We start from the raw sequence: 19721 nt of genomic DNA on the forward strand, positions 1-19721 counted from the left end.
AGTTAATGTTATTCTGTGAATTGCCGCCTACTAAATATGACATTTAGCTACGGAACGTTAGACAAACACCTGAAAGATCCTGCCGATTTTTTCTGTTGTCATATCGTCTTCTTTCACTGCAACGCGTTTAGTTCCTCTGAACAAGATAAAACTCTCCATCCTCAACGGCCCTCTCCAATTCTGTGTTCGATACATGTCTTTTTCGCTTAAGGTCGTGTTGAACACAGAACCTTCTAACACTCATTGCAGAACATTGCTGGATCCCCATTTGCTGCAACGTGCACGAAATCTCTTCATGCGTCTTACCACCTTCAAAAAGATCTTTAATTAGGCCAGAATGTGGTTCCAGTCCGGCCATGCTGCCTACAGCAATACAGACTGTGTAGATAACACTGCAGTGAACTCCCGCGCAACAGAAACCCACCAAGAATAAACAAATCAGTAACTTCCGGGGCACACAAATGGGTCAAGTTCAAAATCAAAATCAAATTCGGCTCCTGGTCCGTTTTTTAAATTTCCAATTTTTGTTTGGATAACCAAATAAAAATACAAAATACAAGCCGTTATTCGTTTTTTGGTATTATATTCAAAAACGAAAAAACGAAAAAACGAATTGGTTTTTTAATTTTCCGATTTTGATTCTCAATTGAATATCAAATGAACGAATGATACACGGATTCAGATGCGTTATTTTGAAATACAACGTAAAAAAAAAAAGTTATATATGTAATTCATAGTATTTTATAGTGAATGTAATTCATAATACCAGTGAATGGAACCAGCAGGACTAATATAGTATATTCTATATTGAAATAAACCTGGATTAAACAAGGTAGCATCTTTTTTTTTTTACTGAAAGTGATTTAAATGTTTTTAATGTGATTTTATTTATTTAGAAAATTACAGTACAATTAAATACAATTGTGGCATCTGATTTGTGCAGGCCTTCCAAAGGCCCAGAGTGACTTGAATCATTTAAAACTGAACCTTTGAACCTTTAAAACGGTGATGTAATTTTTTTTATTTCTAATGATTTATTTGTTATTGTTATTAATTGTTTGGTACTTAATTTGATTTTTTTTTTAATTAAGCTTTTCAAATGGTGGATGAACTTGTAACTTGCATCAGTTTTTTTTTATTAGAATCTTTTCAAACGTGATTTGAGTCCTTTAGAGGTGATATTCATATAATTTTGAATAGAATAATAGAATTGAATATTTAAAATGACACACGTCTTTCACACAATACAACAAGCGCCTTAATAAAACTGATAAAATTTTTAATTTAACTTTACAGAAACATTTAACAGACTTTCAACATTTTATTACAGTTCAATATTAACAAACAGTACAAACAAATATGAAGTAAAGTTCTATTAAAAGATACATAACAATGTAAAACATTGAACAGTGACATGAATAAAGCCTGACTGCAATGAAAACTGCATGTCTGTTACCTGTAGGTCTTATTATACAGCAGTGTGCTCAGTATAATCTTGCAAAGGGGTGAAAAAAAAAAAAATAAACTTTCTGTTCATTTACAAAAATGATAAAGTGTTAATAATTGAATAAAGTTGAGTAAAGTTAATAAAGTTGGTTTAATAAGCCCATCATGCCCAGTATTTATACTGATCAAGGCTTTTTACTTTCATCACTGGCTGTAAAAAAGACACATTTTTCAAGATAACCCAAAGAATATTGAAATCTTGGAGTATAAATATATTCTAACTATTTTTTTTTGTACATTTTTTACATGCTAATGTTGCTCATAATAAAGGATAAAGATTCGAGAACTGAAGCAAAGTCACAGAAATAAAGCAATGCTAGCTAAAAAGTTTAAAGTTAAAAATGGGTCTTATTCATTATTAGCTGCATTAGCATGTTTTTTTTTATTCTAAACCAGTCATACATCGTCAATCAGTGCTAATGTTGCTAATAATAATAATAAAAGCTAATCAGTGTAGCCCACTGGCAGAAATGAGGCAGTGCTAGCTCGCTAGTTCCTCCTGACTCTCATTCATTAGCATTAGCATGTTATGTTGAATCGCTTTTAGTAGTTCGAACATAATGAAAAACTGTGATGCACCGAATTTACTTGACTGAAAAGTGATATAAGTAAATTTAGTGCATTGATTTTCTTCTTACAGTAGTACAACAGTTCAGTTAGGAAGTGCATATGTCGCTTCTTGGTGAATCACAGGCTTTGTCGTTATTTACCCACGTTATTGTACAGGACCATGGAGACCACCATTGCAGCAATCTGGGAAATAAGAGAAAAAATGTAACAATTAATATTTTTATAGTTTGTTTTCAATGGGAATTATAACCATGTATGGGTCAGTAACATAAACGCTTTTAACTAGACCAATTTTAAACTCGTAAATATAAGAAAATCTGGCAAATACTGTGTACAACGTTATTATAATGGCAGTCGGTATTATTTTGTTTCTAAACTGAAAGCAGAAGCATTTCTGAGTGGAGAAGAATATGGATAAAATATTGTGTTTAATGGTACCAGTGTGCTGGAACCACCATCCCTGCTAAGCCTAATATATTTTTTGTCGAGAGTTCTTCTGGCCATATCACGCATCTTTACATGCTTACGTCACACGTACAGTCTCTAAAAGAGGATCCGGCTCAGTTTTACTGAACGTGAGCAGCTGGTGGAGCAATGGAGACTTCAGAAGGAGAAACTCAGAGCTCAGTAGCTCATTTACTCATAGTAAAAACAAAGAAACAAAGGAGTGAAGATTCTGACTGAGCGCTCTCTCTCTCTCTCTCTCTCTCTTTCTCTCTCTCTCTCTGACTGAACATAAGCTGCAATCAGATTAATCTGCTCTGAAAGGAGACCGCATCACACCCACCCAGTTTAAAATGATTCTTCCGCATGCTCGGTGCAATTACCCATTCTTACCAGAGAGGGCCCTAAATCCCAGAATTACGAAAATCAGCTTTTTTTTTTTTTTTTAAATCAGCTTTAAGTTTTAAAAAATGAGTTGTGGTCTTACAAAATGTAGTTAATTCATTCAGTGAACATGCTTTTTTACAAGTTATCAGTAGTGTAGCAATATATATTTTTTAATAATTTTGTTTTAATTTTTATTTTTTCCCCCAATTTTCAAAGTCAATTAGGACTCCCCCTATCACTAGTGATGCCCCAACCCCAGGAGGGTGAAGACTAGCGCATGCCTCCTCTGACACATGTGAAGTCAGCCACCGCCTCTTTTCTAATTGTTGCTGATGCAGCATTGCCGAGCAGCATCACAGTGCACTCGGAGGAAAACGCAGCAACTTGGTTCTGATACAACAGCTCACAGATGCCTTGTCCTAAGCAACATCCCTTTTTGGAGTGATGTGGGAAAAGAATGCCAATCTCCCATCCAGAGACAGCAAGGCCAATTGTGCTCTCTCAGGGCTCTGGCAGCTGATAACATGCTGCATGATTAGGATTTGAACCAGCGATCTCCCATTTATAATGACCTTAGTTCACTGGATCAATCGGAGCCCTTGTGGTGTAACTACTACTAAGCTACTCTTTGTTAATGATCTCATATTTTTATTCCACAATGTCACAGTTGATGCTTATTTTTCTTGCCAGTAAATCTGGAGAAATATTGCACAAATGCATAAAAAAATGTTAAAATTCTGCATGTTTGTCTACTATAAAGAAATCTGAAGTTAACTGTAAAGAGTACAATACCTCCAATGCAGCAATGCCAAGGGCCACTCCTCCCAGCAGAGCAGCGTTGTCTTCCAACAGGTCCAAAATAGCATCAAAACAACCCTTCACTTCCTGCAGGATGAAACAGAAGAGAAGTTGTTACTTTTTAATAGAATATATTGACAGATTTTACCTATACTGTTTGTAAAGCAGTTCTTTTCACTTGATATGTTGGTGACTTTCATAATAGTAATTCACTTTCATGCAGTGAAAATCTAAGTAATAAGTTTGTTTGTTTATCATTAAATTTTACACGATACAAACACCATCTGACAATTTAAAAATGAAATAAAAAAATTTAAATTAATCAAATTTAATTTCCATGCAAATGATTGGGAACCATGTCAAAAACAAACTCCTTCTTTACAAAAAAAAACTAAACACACTTCTATTCTACACATTTTGTTATATACAGAGTTTATTCATTTCATTTATTTATTTTATTTATTATACTGTTTATTTGCTTGCTTCACTTTGTTTTTTTCCAATATGTCAGATTCATCGAGTAAATAGAAACTGTACTCTACGGTTTGCAAACAAATACTATAGATTTAAGGTTTTATTGATATAGATTGATATAGAAGCGAATTTCAATTTATTTTCATTTAAAAAAGCAAAGCAAAAAAACTAAAGAAAAAGAAACGCTGATATGCCAAAATTAGCCTTGCTATGAACAGGCTTGCCAATGTTCAGCCTCTCTCACTAGATAACACCTCATAGGTGTGGATGTTCCCAAGCCTTCCACTGTGGTGACACTTTATAATCAATTTATGCACTGCCATCCCATGACTTTTGGCACATCAGTGTATTTTAGACTGGAAGGCTCAAACAGAGAAGAGCAAATATATTCTGAAAAAACGTCATGTTTAGAGAGATGCTGGTTGCAGTATTAAGTTCCACAGCAGTTCTGTAAGTACTGAATACTTTTCAATTCTAATTGACTCATCTTTAGTTCTGACTTCTACTGGCAAGTTACATAATATACATATTTATACTATTCAGTGATTTGTATGAGATCAGACTGTGAAACATTACCTGTTCACTTGCTTCTGTGAGACTACATGCTGTGGAGGTTTCCAGACAGCAGGTCACAGGGTAATGCGAAGTGTTCTTTAAGAAAGGGGATCCGTCAAAGTCTGTGTAGTTGTTAAATCCACAGCATTTCAGCTACAAGGAAACACAAGCAGTGAGTGATTACCATTATTTAATTAATGATACCAACACATACAACATAGTCACATTTACAGACATTATTTATAACTATTTATTAGTACTACAAGCCTCATACTTAGAATATAAGTAGAAAACCAAATACTCAGTTAAAAACATTTAAAGCAGCAGTCCTTAAGATTTTAGTTTCTTTTAAATTGAGATCAGATGTATTTCAGAGGTATTCTAGCAAATAGTATCGTTTCCTGGCACAATAATGCCTGCAACATTTAATATAAATTAAATGTGGTCTGGTAGGTTTGTTAAATGTCACAAAACTGTAACTAAATAAGCAAAACAATCTACTCAAAAACAAAGAATTACACCCAGAAATGTATTTACATTAGCCTGCATTAAAAGTATGCTTTCATGTACTTTGTGCAATTACATGTTCTCACCAGAGAGGTCTCCAAATCCCCAAATCCCAAAAACCTACAAACTGTTGCTTTAAGTAAAAGCCGGAATATGATTTACTCAAGTAGACATATACAAGTACACACCCGTAAATGTATATAAAGTATATAAGTTAGTTAACGTGTTAATTAAAATGGACTTGTACTTTTTGTATTATTCATTGTAAATAAAGGGGCATTTTTGGTTCATCATTTTGAGTATGTAGGTTTCTACAAAATGCACCTAAATACAGAGATATTTAGGATTAAAAACTTCCAGATTAATAAAAAGTTGAATTAAAATGGTAAAGTAATTAGTCTGTTTTTCAAATAGTACATTGTAAGGAGTAAAAGTGAAAGTATTAAGTAACAAATATTTAAGTAAAGTACATATAGGCTATGTAGGCCTTTAAAAGTGAGCAGTTTATTATTATTGTTATTATTATTATTATTATTATTATTATTGGTATTATTATTATTATAATTATAATTATTATTATTATAATTATTATTATTATTATTTGTATTATTATTATAATTATTAGTAGTAGTAGTGGTAGTAGTAGTAGTAGTAGTACATACCTCAGTCATAGTGTCATTCATCAGTGATGTAAAGGTTTTTTCTTCTCCATAATTTTCCCTGATGGTCAAAACAAAGCTGTCGCTGACCTTCTGCAACAGTTCTTTTGCCTGAAAGAGAAAGAGAGAGAAAGAGAGGCATGTCAGAACTGTTAGCATTATTAGCATTTTGAATAATTTATGACTCTAGCCAAAAGAGGGGGATATGTGCAAACTGTTAAATAAGGGAAACCAGACCAAGGAAAGAAATCATCCTCCAGTTTACCGAAAAAAAATATATATATATTTTTTTCTCATAATCTTCAGTCAGAGCATATTGAGTTGACTCTAAACCATCTTTTTATTTGTGATTTGTCACTGTGCACCTGCAGACAGGGATAGCTAATATTAAACCAAGAGCATCATGTTTAATTTGCCTTTTCCACCTAAACCCTTTAAATAATACATTCAGCAAATAATTCTTTAGGTACTACATGCGCTTAAGAATCTGATCACTTCAGATTTGGCAGTGACCTAATCCGAACATTAGCGTGCTTACACACACTCTGATTAATGCAGAAAGTCAGATTTTGTCAGTAATCTGATCAACTGTGTGTTTTAATGCTTAATAATCTGATAAATGCAGAAACTTAGATGTTCTTAGTAATAATATGATCAATCTACCAATGTGTTACATGCACTTAATAATCTGATAGTTGAAGAAAAGCTGTTTTTTTTCTAAAAAAAAAATAATAATAAAGCACTAACATGCACTTGGGTCATTATAAAATGGTAAAGCTCTGGGTTAATAATACAATTTCTACTTAGCAACCAGCCAAAAATCTCACTGAAACATCAACCAAAGTTCACACTTCCTGTACACAACACTGCCCTTTTTTTCCTTTTTTTTGTTTAGATTGTTCTACTTTGCAATAAAGATAAAATCAGTATGCACCATACATGTGCTAAGAAATTCTATTACTGATCTTAAATCCATTCAAGGCATTAATCTGACTAAGCCTAAGATATCTGAATATTCAGTAGGGGTGTGCCATATCGTATCGTACACAATAAATCGACAACATTTTTGAATATCGTGAACGATTTTAAACCCTGAAATATTGTGTCATATCACCCACCCTAATTATCAGGGTACTACTTTTTTGCTGTTTTTAACAAAAGAAAAATCTAGAGACAGATTATATCTGTCCAGTATAATTTATTTTACTTTAATTCTGGATATATGGAGAGATTTAGAGTGCATTATTAGTATCATGAATTCTGGATCATTGACTTCTGTTACAAATCTGATAAAATTCTAATATTTTTTAATATCTCAGTTAGGGGTGTGCCATATCATATCGTATGCAATAATAACATTTTATGTTCATTTTGTTGCAGTAACATATATATATATTTTTTTTTTATTCAGTGTTTTGTCATATCGCCAAGAGTATCATTATCACGAAAATACCATGAAATATTGTGATATTCAATAAATGACCACTTGAATTTTGATGTAATTATACACATTAGCGAATTTATTAAATTAAATAAACTTTTTATTTAAACAGCAGCCTATCTAGATATCAATGACATACACAAGTCAGAGATTACAGACTGCCATAGATGGAAAATCTATAATCTCAGCGTATTTTAAGATGTTTTATTTCCTTACCAGGGGCTGGAACACAAAGACAACGATGGCCCCGGCCACCTCTGCGATGAAGATGAGTAGCACGATGATGAAGAACTGAAAGAACAAATGTCAGTCATGAAAGACATGTCAGTCTTTCTGTTTTACTTGTTTTTACTTCCATAATTATTCATCTAAAAACAGTAATCACATAATTGTATACAAAAATATATGATAGTATTATAGAATTAGAGTAAGAATATATCGCCGCTGTCCTATGAAAAACACTTATCTCCATTTTTGTAGATTTTTAGTTTACTACTTGATTTGTACAGACAAACTGTCCCTTACACCGGGCCAAAATTTATTGATGAACGGACCAGTAGAAACTCTTCAAAATGACCCGAAATAAACGCTTTTTGCATTGACTTCCATTGAAGGTTTACAAGGTTTTTTCTCTCTCCTGTAAAGTTGCAGTTTTGGAGATAAGTGTTTTTCATTGGACAGCGATATATATATATAGTTATATAAAGCCAGAGGTCACTCACTGTGAGGAGCATGCACTTGCTCTCTGTTATGGCTCCACAGCAGCCCAGGAAGCCCATGATGGCCAGTATGGCCCCCACAGCGATCAGCAGGTAGCCTACATTAGCCAGCTGCGCTAACTCAGGCGGCGCATCTTTAATCTGATCTAAAACACCCAGCAGGGAGCTGCTGTCCACCGTCACCCAGATACCTACACCCAGGATCGCACCACCTGCAAGCTGAGAGAGAGACAGAGAGAGAGAGAGAGAATGAGAGAATATCTTTCTATTTATTTAATCTATTCTTATTTGTCTTACACTCATATCTAAAGTGATGTGCATGTGGACTGTGTTACACAGCTAGGAGAATATAGTGTTACAAGTTTTTTTCTGTTTGTATGTTTCTGTCCAGATATCTGTCTGTCAATCTATCTATCTGTCTGACTATTTTCATATCTATCTAACTGCCTGTCTGTCTACTTGTCTGTTTGTGTATATGCCTGTCTGTCTATTGTCTGAATGTCTTTATGTTTATCTCTCTGCCTCTATGTTTGTCTCTGTTTAACTAAGTATCTGTCTGTCTGCTTGTCTGTATTTCTTTCTCTCTGCCTGTCTGTCGTTCTTTTTTTCTGCCAGGGTGTCTATCTATCATGTTTGTCTGTCTGTCTTTCTATCTATCAATATATCTGTCTGGATATCTGTCTTTCTGTTTGTCTGTGTATTTTTCTGCCCATTTTGTCTATCTGCGTATCTGTCTATCATGTATGTCTTTCATGCCTACCTGTCTATGTGTCTGCCTTTTTTATGCTTTATATCGGTCTAGATAACTGTCATGTTTGTCTTATCTGGATGTCTGCCTCTCTGTTTTTTGATCTTTCCACCTATCTGCCGTTCTTTCTGTGTGTTTATCTATCTATTGTGTCTGTCTGTCTGTCTTTTTTATTTGTCTATGTCTGTCTGGATGTCTGCCTTTCTATTTTTCTATTTATTTTCCTGCCCCTTTGTCTATCTGTCTATGTGTTTGTCTGCCTTTCTTTCGTTCTTTCTGTCTGTCTGTGTATCTTATCTATCATGTTTGTTTGTCTGTCTTTCTATCTATATTTGTCTGGATATCTACCTTTCTATTTTTCTGTGTATTTTCCTGCCCCTTTATCTACCTGTGTATCTGTCTATCATGTCCATATTCATGTCGGCCTGTCTATTTGTCTGTCTGCTTTTCTTTCGTTCTTTATGTCGGTCTATACATCTGTCTGTAATGTTTGTCTGTCTGTTGGAGCAGACGACTCGCTTCTAGTACATTCTGATACCCATCCAGCATTTATGCTCTCTCAGGGCTCCGATAGCTGATGGCAAGCTACATGAACAGGATTTGAACCGGTGATCTTCTGATAAAAGTGGCAGCGTGTCTGACTATCTATCTGTCTGTCTGCCTTCTTTGTGTTGCTCTAGTTATCAGTCTATTATGTTTGTCTGTCTGTCTTTCAGTCAATATGTCTATGTGGATGTCGGCCTGTCTGCTTTTCTATCTTCCTTTCTGTCTGATCTTCCTCTCTATCTATCATGTTTCTTGTCTGTTTGAAGATCTTCCTGCCTCTTTGTATGTCTGTCTGCCCTTGTCTGTCTGTGTATCTTGTATTTGATGTAACAGCTGTAACATATCTCTGTTATGTGCATACGATAATGTTCCAGGAAGTAGTGAGGTGTTAAAGCATCAACTGAGTAAACCCACTACAGTAATAAATCTCACATAGTTTCACTGTGTGACTCACTGTCAGCAGTATCAGTGACAGCCTCGCTCCTTGTGAGATTAAGTCTCTGAAACTTCTGATTAGATGTGCTCATAATGTTCCTTTGTTATTTAAATGCCTGGGTTTTCTGTGTAATATGTTTAGTATTTAAAAATACAGTATGTCCTCAGGCCCTGTCTACACACATCCGGATTTTTGTGAGCAGGTACTAACTGCTTTAAATCATTTTTAATCACAAACTGTACATAGACTGTGATTAAAGCATGCCAGCTTTAGTTTCACACCGATAAGCTGTCCAGCTTACACTACCTGTACGACCTGTCACATTACACATTACTTTCTCCCCTGATCTGAGGTCAGTTCTTATTCAAAGAATTGATCTCTGTTCAAACTGATCTCATTTACAGCCTCAGTCACAGGGAAACCAACATGACCTACACTGATCATGCAGAACACATGACCTTTTAGGGCCAATAAAGACCTTGTGACGTGTTTTAATTGCACTTTATAAGCAGAGATTAAACAATGGTTAAGCACTGAGCTGTGATAAGAGTGTCTGGGATAGCAGCTGACACAAGAATATTGACTGAATATTGATTTTTTGTTCGCTGAACTTATGGTAATTAAATATGTACAATATTTTTGCATCGTAACTCAAACTTGTAATTCCAAAATTAACAAAAAAAATCTTGCTTTAAAATTAGAGGTGCCAAAAAACGTATTATTCATAAAGCCATAGAAAAATTCCTGATGGTTTCATAATGACCTTTCAATTTTACATCATCATGTTTAAAAAAAAATCCTTCACATTTTTGAAGCTGCTTAAAATAATTGTACATTATGGGTCATGGTATATATAGTATATATATAAATAGGAGATATATTTGTATATACTAATAGTTTATACAAATATTTTCATACCTTACAGACAATTTGGTCTCATTATTGTTATTATCATTATGAACCAATCGTGGCTCAGTGGTTAGAGACAAGCTCCTAGCACTGATCTGTAAATATTGGGCTCTAAACTGTTTATGTTTGTTTAAAAATGTTGGAAATCTACAGTTTTATAGTTTCTTGTCAGTAAAATCAGTTATAAGGTAAATATGCATGCTTCATTCTGTGGAGTAATGATTCGAAAATTCTAAATACACAAAAGTAGTGTCTGAAAATGTGCCCCCATAATAATATTACAGTTAAGTCAGTACCCTTTGCTTTATAATACAATATAATCAAGTGTTACACCTTTACGTTCTGCAATAAAAATAAATATATTAGTAATATAAGTCTAAAAATTTGCTGGTAGTCACTGTTTAGTCACAGCCTTTTTTTTTCAATCAAAAATTTAATCACATCCTAAAAACTTTCAATCTTTTAAGATCTTTTATTAGTTTTCTTGTTTTCTAGTCTGTTAAACTGAGGCTGGCTGATTTTGAATTGCTCTTAGTGTCAGTGGGCTACACACAGAATAAGATGAAATAATAAATAATTAAAATAATATTATTTGACTTACAAAGATCACCCCATTGAAGATGAACATCATAATCTTGAGGAAGCCCTTGCAGCACATTTTGGCAGCTTTTAGTCCTAAAACAGAGGGGGAAAGCTTAAGAGTCAGTTTGAAACACACACACACACACACACACACACACACATACATACATACATACACACACAACACTAAAGTGGCGGATGTTGTATTTCCTTCCTCTTCATTTTCTTCTGTATTCACTACAGAAACAAATATGAATACTATTGTTGCTATTATTGTTATTGTTATTAGTAGTATTATTACTACTACTAGTAGTAGTAGTGGTGGTAGAAACAACATTTTAACTATATACTTAGCCTAATCACTCTAATGAGGAACTTTATAGCATAATTAAGAGTATATACCCTGATTTTTTTTTCATTTTATATTTGGTCTGTAACACAATACATTTATATGTATGTATTTGCAAGTGTAATTTACCATGCTTCATTTTTACCTCTATACCTGAAAATTAACCACAGCTGGGTTTCTCCTGTTTATCCTATTTACACCTGGCCACTTATGGTGACTAGTGATTAGATTTTAGCTGTGTTGAAACAAATTGTGCAGATAAATTAGCTGTGTTCTGATTGCCTGCTGTATCTCTGTGGTAGGCTTAATGGGTGGGTAGGGGTAAATGTGTGAAGTGAACACTATATTGCATATATCAGATTAGCTCAAAATCAGTAGAGCGTAGAAAGCTTCATGGAATGGATTTTATTGGCTGAGCAGCTCCATGTAGGCATGTAAAGCATGTTGCCACTGGACTCTATAGCACAAATGAGGAATCACAGTTCTCTGTCTGGCAACTCGATGGATGAGTCTGACTGCATTGTAATAAGTATAAAGTTTGGTGGAAAAAAAACAAAAAATGTATCATATTGGACCAGTGGTGTCCAAACTTTTTTTGTTGGGGGCCAGAAGGAGAAATATATTTGAAGTCACGGGCCACACTCTGTAATAAAACAAATAATGAAATATACCACTTTAAATAATACTTTTTTCCTGATTACTTTCATTTACACACCATTTTACTTGACTTACTATCTTTATCTTTGACAGTGTTGTGTAAACTAAGATTTTTCAAATTGATGTTTAATTTCATGATGTCTCTTAATATTAAACTCCTTAATTACGGCAACTTTTAGACTCATTTGCCCATTTTTCTGTGCTAAAACAGCGCACTCTCTCTGCTTTTAGACTCTTTGGCCTGTTTTGCTGAGCTAGAAATGCGCACCCTCTCCGCTTTTAGACTCTTTGGCCTGTTTTTCTGTGCTAAAACAGCACACTCTCTCTGCTTTTAGACTCTTTGGCCTGTTTTTCTGTGCTAAAACAGCGCACTCTCTCTGCTTTTAGACTCTTTGGCCTGTTTTTCTGTGCTAAAACAGCGCACTCTCTCCGCTTTTAGACTCTTTGACCCGTTTCTGACACCTAGCGTTCAAACTTTGAATCTCACATTATAAAAACCTGCTTAACAGCGGGCCAACTTTCATTCTATTTCTAAAATACCTCACGGGCCTCTCCAAAAAAAGGAAACGGGCCGCAAATGGCCCGCGGGCCGTAGTTTGGACACCCCTGTATTAGACCCTATGGATTAAGAATGGGATGTCACTTAAATTCACACACATATAAAGGTAGACGAGCGAATTATTTTGGCAATATAGTGTATTTCTTTGATGCACATAAAAAAAAAAACCTTTTTGCTAAGAGTGTACTAATTTACTTCTGTGACTAATAGAGTCTCATGTAGGTTTCCCAGTCAGGGATTAAGTCTAGTTGTAGCTGTAGTTTTTTCCTTTTTAATGGAAAATCTCTATTTCTAGTTCATGCAATATTCCTGATCCTGTTTTACAGGTTCCTTTTGCTTTGCTTTGGTGCACTTTACCATATAATTACACCCTAAGCACTGCCAGTTTAGCTTACTGTGTCTGAAAAACACAAAACAAGACTCCAATACTTTAACCTTCAGCCCTTCACATTTAACCAGTAATAAATCAATAACCATCAATGACACAGCAGCAAGTCTGTGCAGGTCTGTGTAATAGCATAGCAGCTCTTATACAGTATATAACCAGGGTTTTATCGTAAGGAAGGACTGGTCTGGGCTATCTTATCATATCCTCTGATAACCGAGGCTTGCTCAGTAGCACATGACTCCACTGTACACATTATTATCACAGCTACTGCTCTGCTAGCTGTCAGTAAATCAGCTACTCTGCATCAGTGTTAACAGTTGCTATTTCGCAGCCAACAAAGAATGTTATAAAAACGGTAAGCAATGTTCTGAACAGGTTCAATAAAGGTTAGCCCAAAACATTCCCAGCTGGATGTATACGAACATTATGGAAACGTTTAAATCAACATTCCTAAAACTTTCAAATACTAAAAAACATTGATACAAATGATGTTGCAGAGATGTTAGCAGAATGTTTAAAAATGTTAGATAACAACATTTTAAGAATATCCAAAAAAAATGATTTGAAAATTTGAAGGTTCTAGGTAGGGCTGCATCATATTTGAAAAATCGCATTTTTTTGTTTATCGCAATATTAAACAATGCAGGACCCGTGACAGCACCAGCCCCGCCCCCACCCGCGCACTGTCTCAGGACAGAGAGCTGAGTCAGCGCTGTACAGTCAGCCAAGCCCTTAAAACCCAAGAAAAACAGCAAAACAACAATAATCAAGCATTTACTGGCCTTTTAAAAGCTAAATATAAGCATTCTTCTGGGATTAAAAGTGTGATTCCAGCTATAACTAGAACATATCTGTGCAAAACTGTGCAGAAATAAGGTGTACAGCTTTGGAAGGCTGTCTGCCGCTGCTTAAAAGCACATCTTTACCCATGTAGAGGCCATGCGGTTACATTTTAGGAACACTAAATGTAATGTTCAGAAAATGTTCTACTAACCAAAAAAAAAACATTGATAAAAAAACGTACGATAAATTTACATGACAACCGGTGACACTGATACAGAATAGCTGATTTACTGACAGATTAGCAGAGATGTTACATTTATAGCACCAAAGACCACTGCTCTATATTGATATGGTAAAAAAACTAAAGTTTACTAACTTTCAAACTGTGCTGTATTATTTAAAGGTGTAAATTGCATTATTTTGCTGTTATATTATTAAAAGAGGATAATTCTTATTCATCCCACAATTTGTAAATTTGCAAGTTTTAAAATTTGAATACAATTGCTAAAATAACTAGTCCTTTTTTAGTGTTGGGCATTTGTACAAATATAAAATATATTTGTCAAAACTTGATATATTAATTAATTAGTAAGTCTCATTTTTAATTACTAAAATGTTATTGACTGACAGGCGGACAGTGCTGCTCACCCTGTATCACCTGGGTTTATGGTCTCTAAGCTCGATGTCTTTATTACCGCCATAAGCAATTAAGGAGCACTAGGGAACAGTTGCTAGATCCCGCAAACCATAAAAGCCCTGCTGGACTTTGAGACCATTTGCCACCATGTGGAGGAAATGCTGGTAAAACTGTTTCTGGTAAAAGCATCTTTGTTCCGAGGACATCGTGTACACAGGGACTGGGATTTAATGTGTTGCATCAACACATTTACTCTGTGTGAGTTCCTTATTAAAATTTACATAAGCTAACTTATATAAGATTAACAAAATAGTGCCATAATTCAATATTACAAAATTTTATTTCACCCCAAGTTTACAAGCCAATTGTTGATCCTTACTTATGTTTCTTATGGTGACCCTTTTCTATGTTTGTTCACAGTTACAGCCAGTGAGAACATTATTTATTGGTTTTTGAAAGGGCAGCAGGTGGCAAACTGACCACAAATAATGCCTTATTTTGACACTAGTGAGATTAGTGTTCTATCAATCTGGGACAAATTAGAAACATTAAGACTGTATGGAAAATGCTAATAAAAATAAATGCAATGTTTCTTACATTTCCTTTGACTTTTATTTGAACTGGACCAAGATATTGGTCAAACATTTTATTTATTAATATACTAGTGCATCTCACAGTGGACAAAGTGGACCAACACCAGCAGATGACATGTCTCTCCAAACCATCACTGATCATCAGAAAATTGTACATTTAATTTGTAAATCAAGAGAACCAGAGTCTGCAGGTGTTGGTCCATTGCGTTATATCAAGTCCAGTGTTATCTTCTGACAACTTTTAGAGAGGATTTCATTTTCCAGCAGGACTGCCAAAAGTACCAGTTGGACTTCTATATTATTAAAATTTTCTGAGATGCTGATTTTTGGGTTTTCATTGGTTGTAAGTCATAATCATCAACAATAAAAGAAATAAATGCTTAAAATAGATCTATATAATATATGAGTTTAACATTTAAACTGAATTACTGAATAAAAGTTATTTTTTTAATTATATTAAATTTTTTTGAGATGCACTACTATATCCCCTTCTGCCTTTTAGACTTGAAAAAATGTTGAAAAAATGTAGAAAAATCAGATCAAAGATCATCTCTTTAATTTCTTAATATGTTAAATTATAAGGGCTTTAGAAGTAGAAATATCCAAATCCCTTCCAGTCTTTCTTTATTAAAACATTGTTCTAAAAAAATTCTAATGCATTTGTTACAAACTGGAAAGGATGTTATGGATTAATAAATATTGAAATGTTGAAAAGTACATAAAACCGGAAACATCTTGGATTCATACTGTCTGCATTTAAATAAAAGCTAAAGTAAGATGCATCTCAGTTTTATTTATTGTATTTTTGTGAGTAGATAACTGTGCCTGGCCTCGCTGTGCCTATAATAAGGAAATAACTGTAGCAACTTTTTTAACCCTTTTAAAATAAGCTTCCTGAAAACGTTACAGGTACTTGTCACTCATTAACCCACAAATTCAAATTTACTTTAGAGCGATACTACTAGAGGCTCTATGACGTGACCCCACCAGAACTTCCTCTTTACACACTTTAGACACTTTAAACAGTGTTTCTTTGATGAATCACACTGATAAGACAGAGACAGAGAGTCAACTCTTAAAACCAAACATTTCTCAAAGGACTAGTGTTAATTCTGAGAAAAATGTTTAACTAAGCTCCTCGAACAAATAACTATATATATATATATATATATTAAACACCTCCTCCTTTTGGGAGAACTCTGTTATTTATTACGACTAAGTAACTATTTAATCTATGAAAGAAAGTGCCAGATTTACAGGAAAATAACTTTTTCCTCTAAATTTCCTTTAGATGCAATTTCAAGTCATTTTGAAGCATCTCTATTGATCTGTTTGTTATGTTCACACGGTGCAAAGAACAACTGCCAGACAAAGAGATTATGTCATAAAGTAAATACACCCATTTTTTCTTTTCATTTTAGTTTTTCTGTCATTTTCCCCTTTTTTGTACCACTTAAATTCAATGGATTTTGTACCGTTTTAGGTAATTCACTGTAAAGATAAACTAAAGAACTTGGGGTGTTCTAAATCATTTGACTGGTAATGTATCTCAGATTTCTTTCTATCATTTATAAATATGTAGTGATTACAACATTTATTTTATTTTACTTTATTTGAGTAGCTAGAATGGCATGAACATGCCGATCTCCTAAAGTGAAAAATCCTACAATTTACACAATGCAAAAAACAACTGCCAGATTACACAGATTATGTCATAAAGTAAATAACAGACATAAAAGGTTTTTGTTTGACATTATCAGTATACAAGAAGAAGCTGGGTAGCTTCAAAGCATAAGACCAAATACATATACAATATATGCAAAGTATGAGTAGTGTCCATATAGAGAAAATGTATTATTTTAAATTCAGGTTCAACTAGATATTATTTATAAGGGATATACTTTTTATTACATTTTAATAGTTTATTGAAACTAGTGTTTCTGTTATGTGTCTAACAATATTGTTATATAGTATTTTATTAAACAACAGTGTTTCTGATTAGTGTATCTTTGATGAATTGTCAGGTTTATTGAAACTAGTGCTTCTATTAGGTGTTTGTTATTAAAATGATAGTGTTTCAGTTTAGTATTTCTGTGTTAGATTATACATTTTGTTAATTATAGTGTTTCTATTTATTATTTCTGTGTTATATTCTACAATATGTTAATTATAGTGTTTCTATTTATTATTTCTGTGTTATATTCTACAATATGTTAATTATAGTGTTTCTATTTATTATTTCTGAGTTAGATTCTACATTTTATTAGTTATAGTGTTTCTATTTAGTATTTTTAAGTTAGATTATACATTTTTTCAACTATAGTGTTTCTTTTTCATATTTCTCTGTTAGATTCTACATTTTTGTATTTTAAATAGTGTTTCTATTTAGTACTATGTTGTGTTAAATAGTATAAGTTTATTAAAACTGTATTGTTTCTGTTTAGCGTTTCCCGTTTCTTAACTTTACAAGTATGTGTACATGTTTTTTTTTTAAGTATAGTAAAAGTATAGTACATTATAGTATCGTGTAATGCTTTTAATAGTGTTTCTAAGTGACTCATCCTAATTGTAGACTATATTTTCCTGTTAATTACAAAGTCTCAGTTGAAAATGCTGTGTAGTCCAAGACTTAATCCATACCAGATTTTGTATTGACACAACCTAAGAAAAATATTACAAGTACAAGTACAAGTACTTTAAAGTTAACACTGTAAACCTGTAAACATGTTTTTTTATCTGTCCATTAAAATAGTTTCTATTTGTCTGTGAGCGTGCAGCTGTCTGAGGCTCTTACCTGTGCACAGGTGAGAAACGTGTCTGGAGTGTGTAGAGTGTGAGTGAGGTGTTCAGACTCTTCACAGCCATTTATCCTCCTGAGGGGGGATCAGAGTTCAGGGCGGAAGCTCTGCAGTCAGAGCATGAGATGGTGAGTCATCAGTGCTGACCAATCATTTACCTGCCTAAAGATGTATACAGCCTGTACACAGCCTGTGGGTGCTGGACCCAGAAGAACTGGGTCGTTAGATATCGTTAGAGCAGTCGAACATAAATACGTATATATTATCTGATACCAGAGCTTTTATCTTTTATCTAATCCTGATTCCAGACTAAAAATAGGACAGCACAAATCTTAAAGGAGAAATCTGGTGTGAAATGGACTTGGGTTGTAGTGAAACATGATAATGATTACAAACTTCTGTCAAATAGCCCTCCACCAACTACCCCCAGCATTCTTAAAAATACAGTGCTTTTAGTCGATGCTCCCAGCAGGTTTACAATGCTAAAGATAGGGGCATAAAGTTGCCCATGCAAAGAAATCACTATTTTAACTCCATTAAAAAACCCAGAGTAGGTCCTGACTTTTAAAACAGGGTGCCGAGAACTTTAAAAGTGCACAAATAGTTTATTAAAAATATATATTTTTTTCCTTTACTAAACTAATTTCCATGATTCAGGGCTCATCCCCAATTGGTAAGTGATACGATTTTTTTTTTACTATAATAGTAAAATAGTAAAAGTTTACTTTTTAATAAAAGGCTATAGGCTATTAATATTGCATAGTTGTTTATAAGTCTTATTACCACTTATGAAATACCTAAGAAGAACTGAATAAAAAAAAAAAGAAGTAATCGAATTGTGGATATATGTTTGGAATTGCTTAATTAATGTTGGTTTGTGATAATGTAATATTATTACAGTGACAATCTTACTGGATGTCGTACAGGACATTTTATTATTTGGCAATTTTTTTGTGTTAATATAAGACTATTTTTCCCCACATACTCTAATATTAGCTTGTCGTACTGTTTGTGTATTAGGCTCACTAAGTAGATTCATCAAATTTTATGATATCTTGTAATTTTTGTGTTAGAATATTATCATTATAAGTTGATTCAGTCAGTAGATTTACATTAAATTTAGTTAACCAGCTTTATCAATAAAGATTTGTTTAAATTAAACGCATTTTTTGTTTAAGTAAAAAGAAAGAATAACAGATTTTTTTCCTAAAAGGAAAATTGTTTGAAATTGAGTTTTTTAGTCTGCCTTTTAGTGAGTAAAATAGCTAAGTCCATAAATCTAGCTAGAAATGCACTACAGTTTGTGGCTGTAAAATATTAAAACTGTCTTTTTAATCAATATTTTCTAAATATTGAATTATGATTGTTCATGGTTGGTTCTACTGCTCGACTGTATGATAAATGATCCTCTTAAATAACCATAACATTTGTCACATTTTTAGTATTTCCTGAAAAACTTGAAAGACTAGAGCGAGCTGATTATTTTAGGGAGGTGTTGATATAACACCTCTAGCATAAAGAAAGATTTAATTAGTTTCTCATAATATTATATTATTAATATTCAATGTTGCATTGCTAATTTAGTGTTTTTAATTGAGAAAATATCAAATTAAGATTTCAGAAAAGACCCAGTGTCCACTGCACAGCACACAGCAACTCAAACATAGAACAGAGGT

The 19721-nt window shown here is 33.5% G+C and overlaps 1 protein-coding gene across 1 annotated transcript; it reads right to left on the minus strand.

Moving 5' to 3' along the window:
* Positions 1–1925: 1925 nt before the first annotated feature.
* On the minus strand, positions 1926–18140 carry tspan34 (tetraspanin 34). The gene is made up of 8 exons (XM_049469813.1): positions 18042–18140; positions 11301–11374; positions 8064–8279; positions 7558–7632; positions 5904–6011; positions 4756–4887; positions 3700–3792; positions 1926–2259 (listed from the first exon to the last, which is right to left on the minus strand). Exons 2-8 carry the CDS (start codon positions 11355–11357, stop codon positions 2209–2211), a joined length of 732 nt encoding a protein of 243 aa, XP_049325770.1. The 5' UTR covers positions 11358–11374; positions 18042–18140; the 3' UTR covers positions 1926–2208.
* Between the last annotated feature and the right edge of the window lie 1581 nt (positions 18141–19721).

This window comes from Astyanax mexicanus, chromosome 21 (assembly GCF_023375975.1).
Source record: "Astyanax mexicanus isolate ESR-SI-001 chromosome 21, AstMex3_surface, whole genome shotgun sequence".
NCBI classification, from domain to species: Eukaryota; Metazoa; Chordata; class Actinopteri; order Characiformes; family Acestrorhamphidae; genus Astyanax; species Astyanax mexicanus.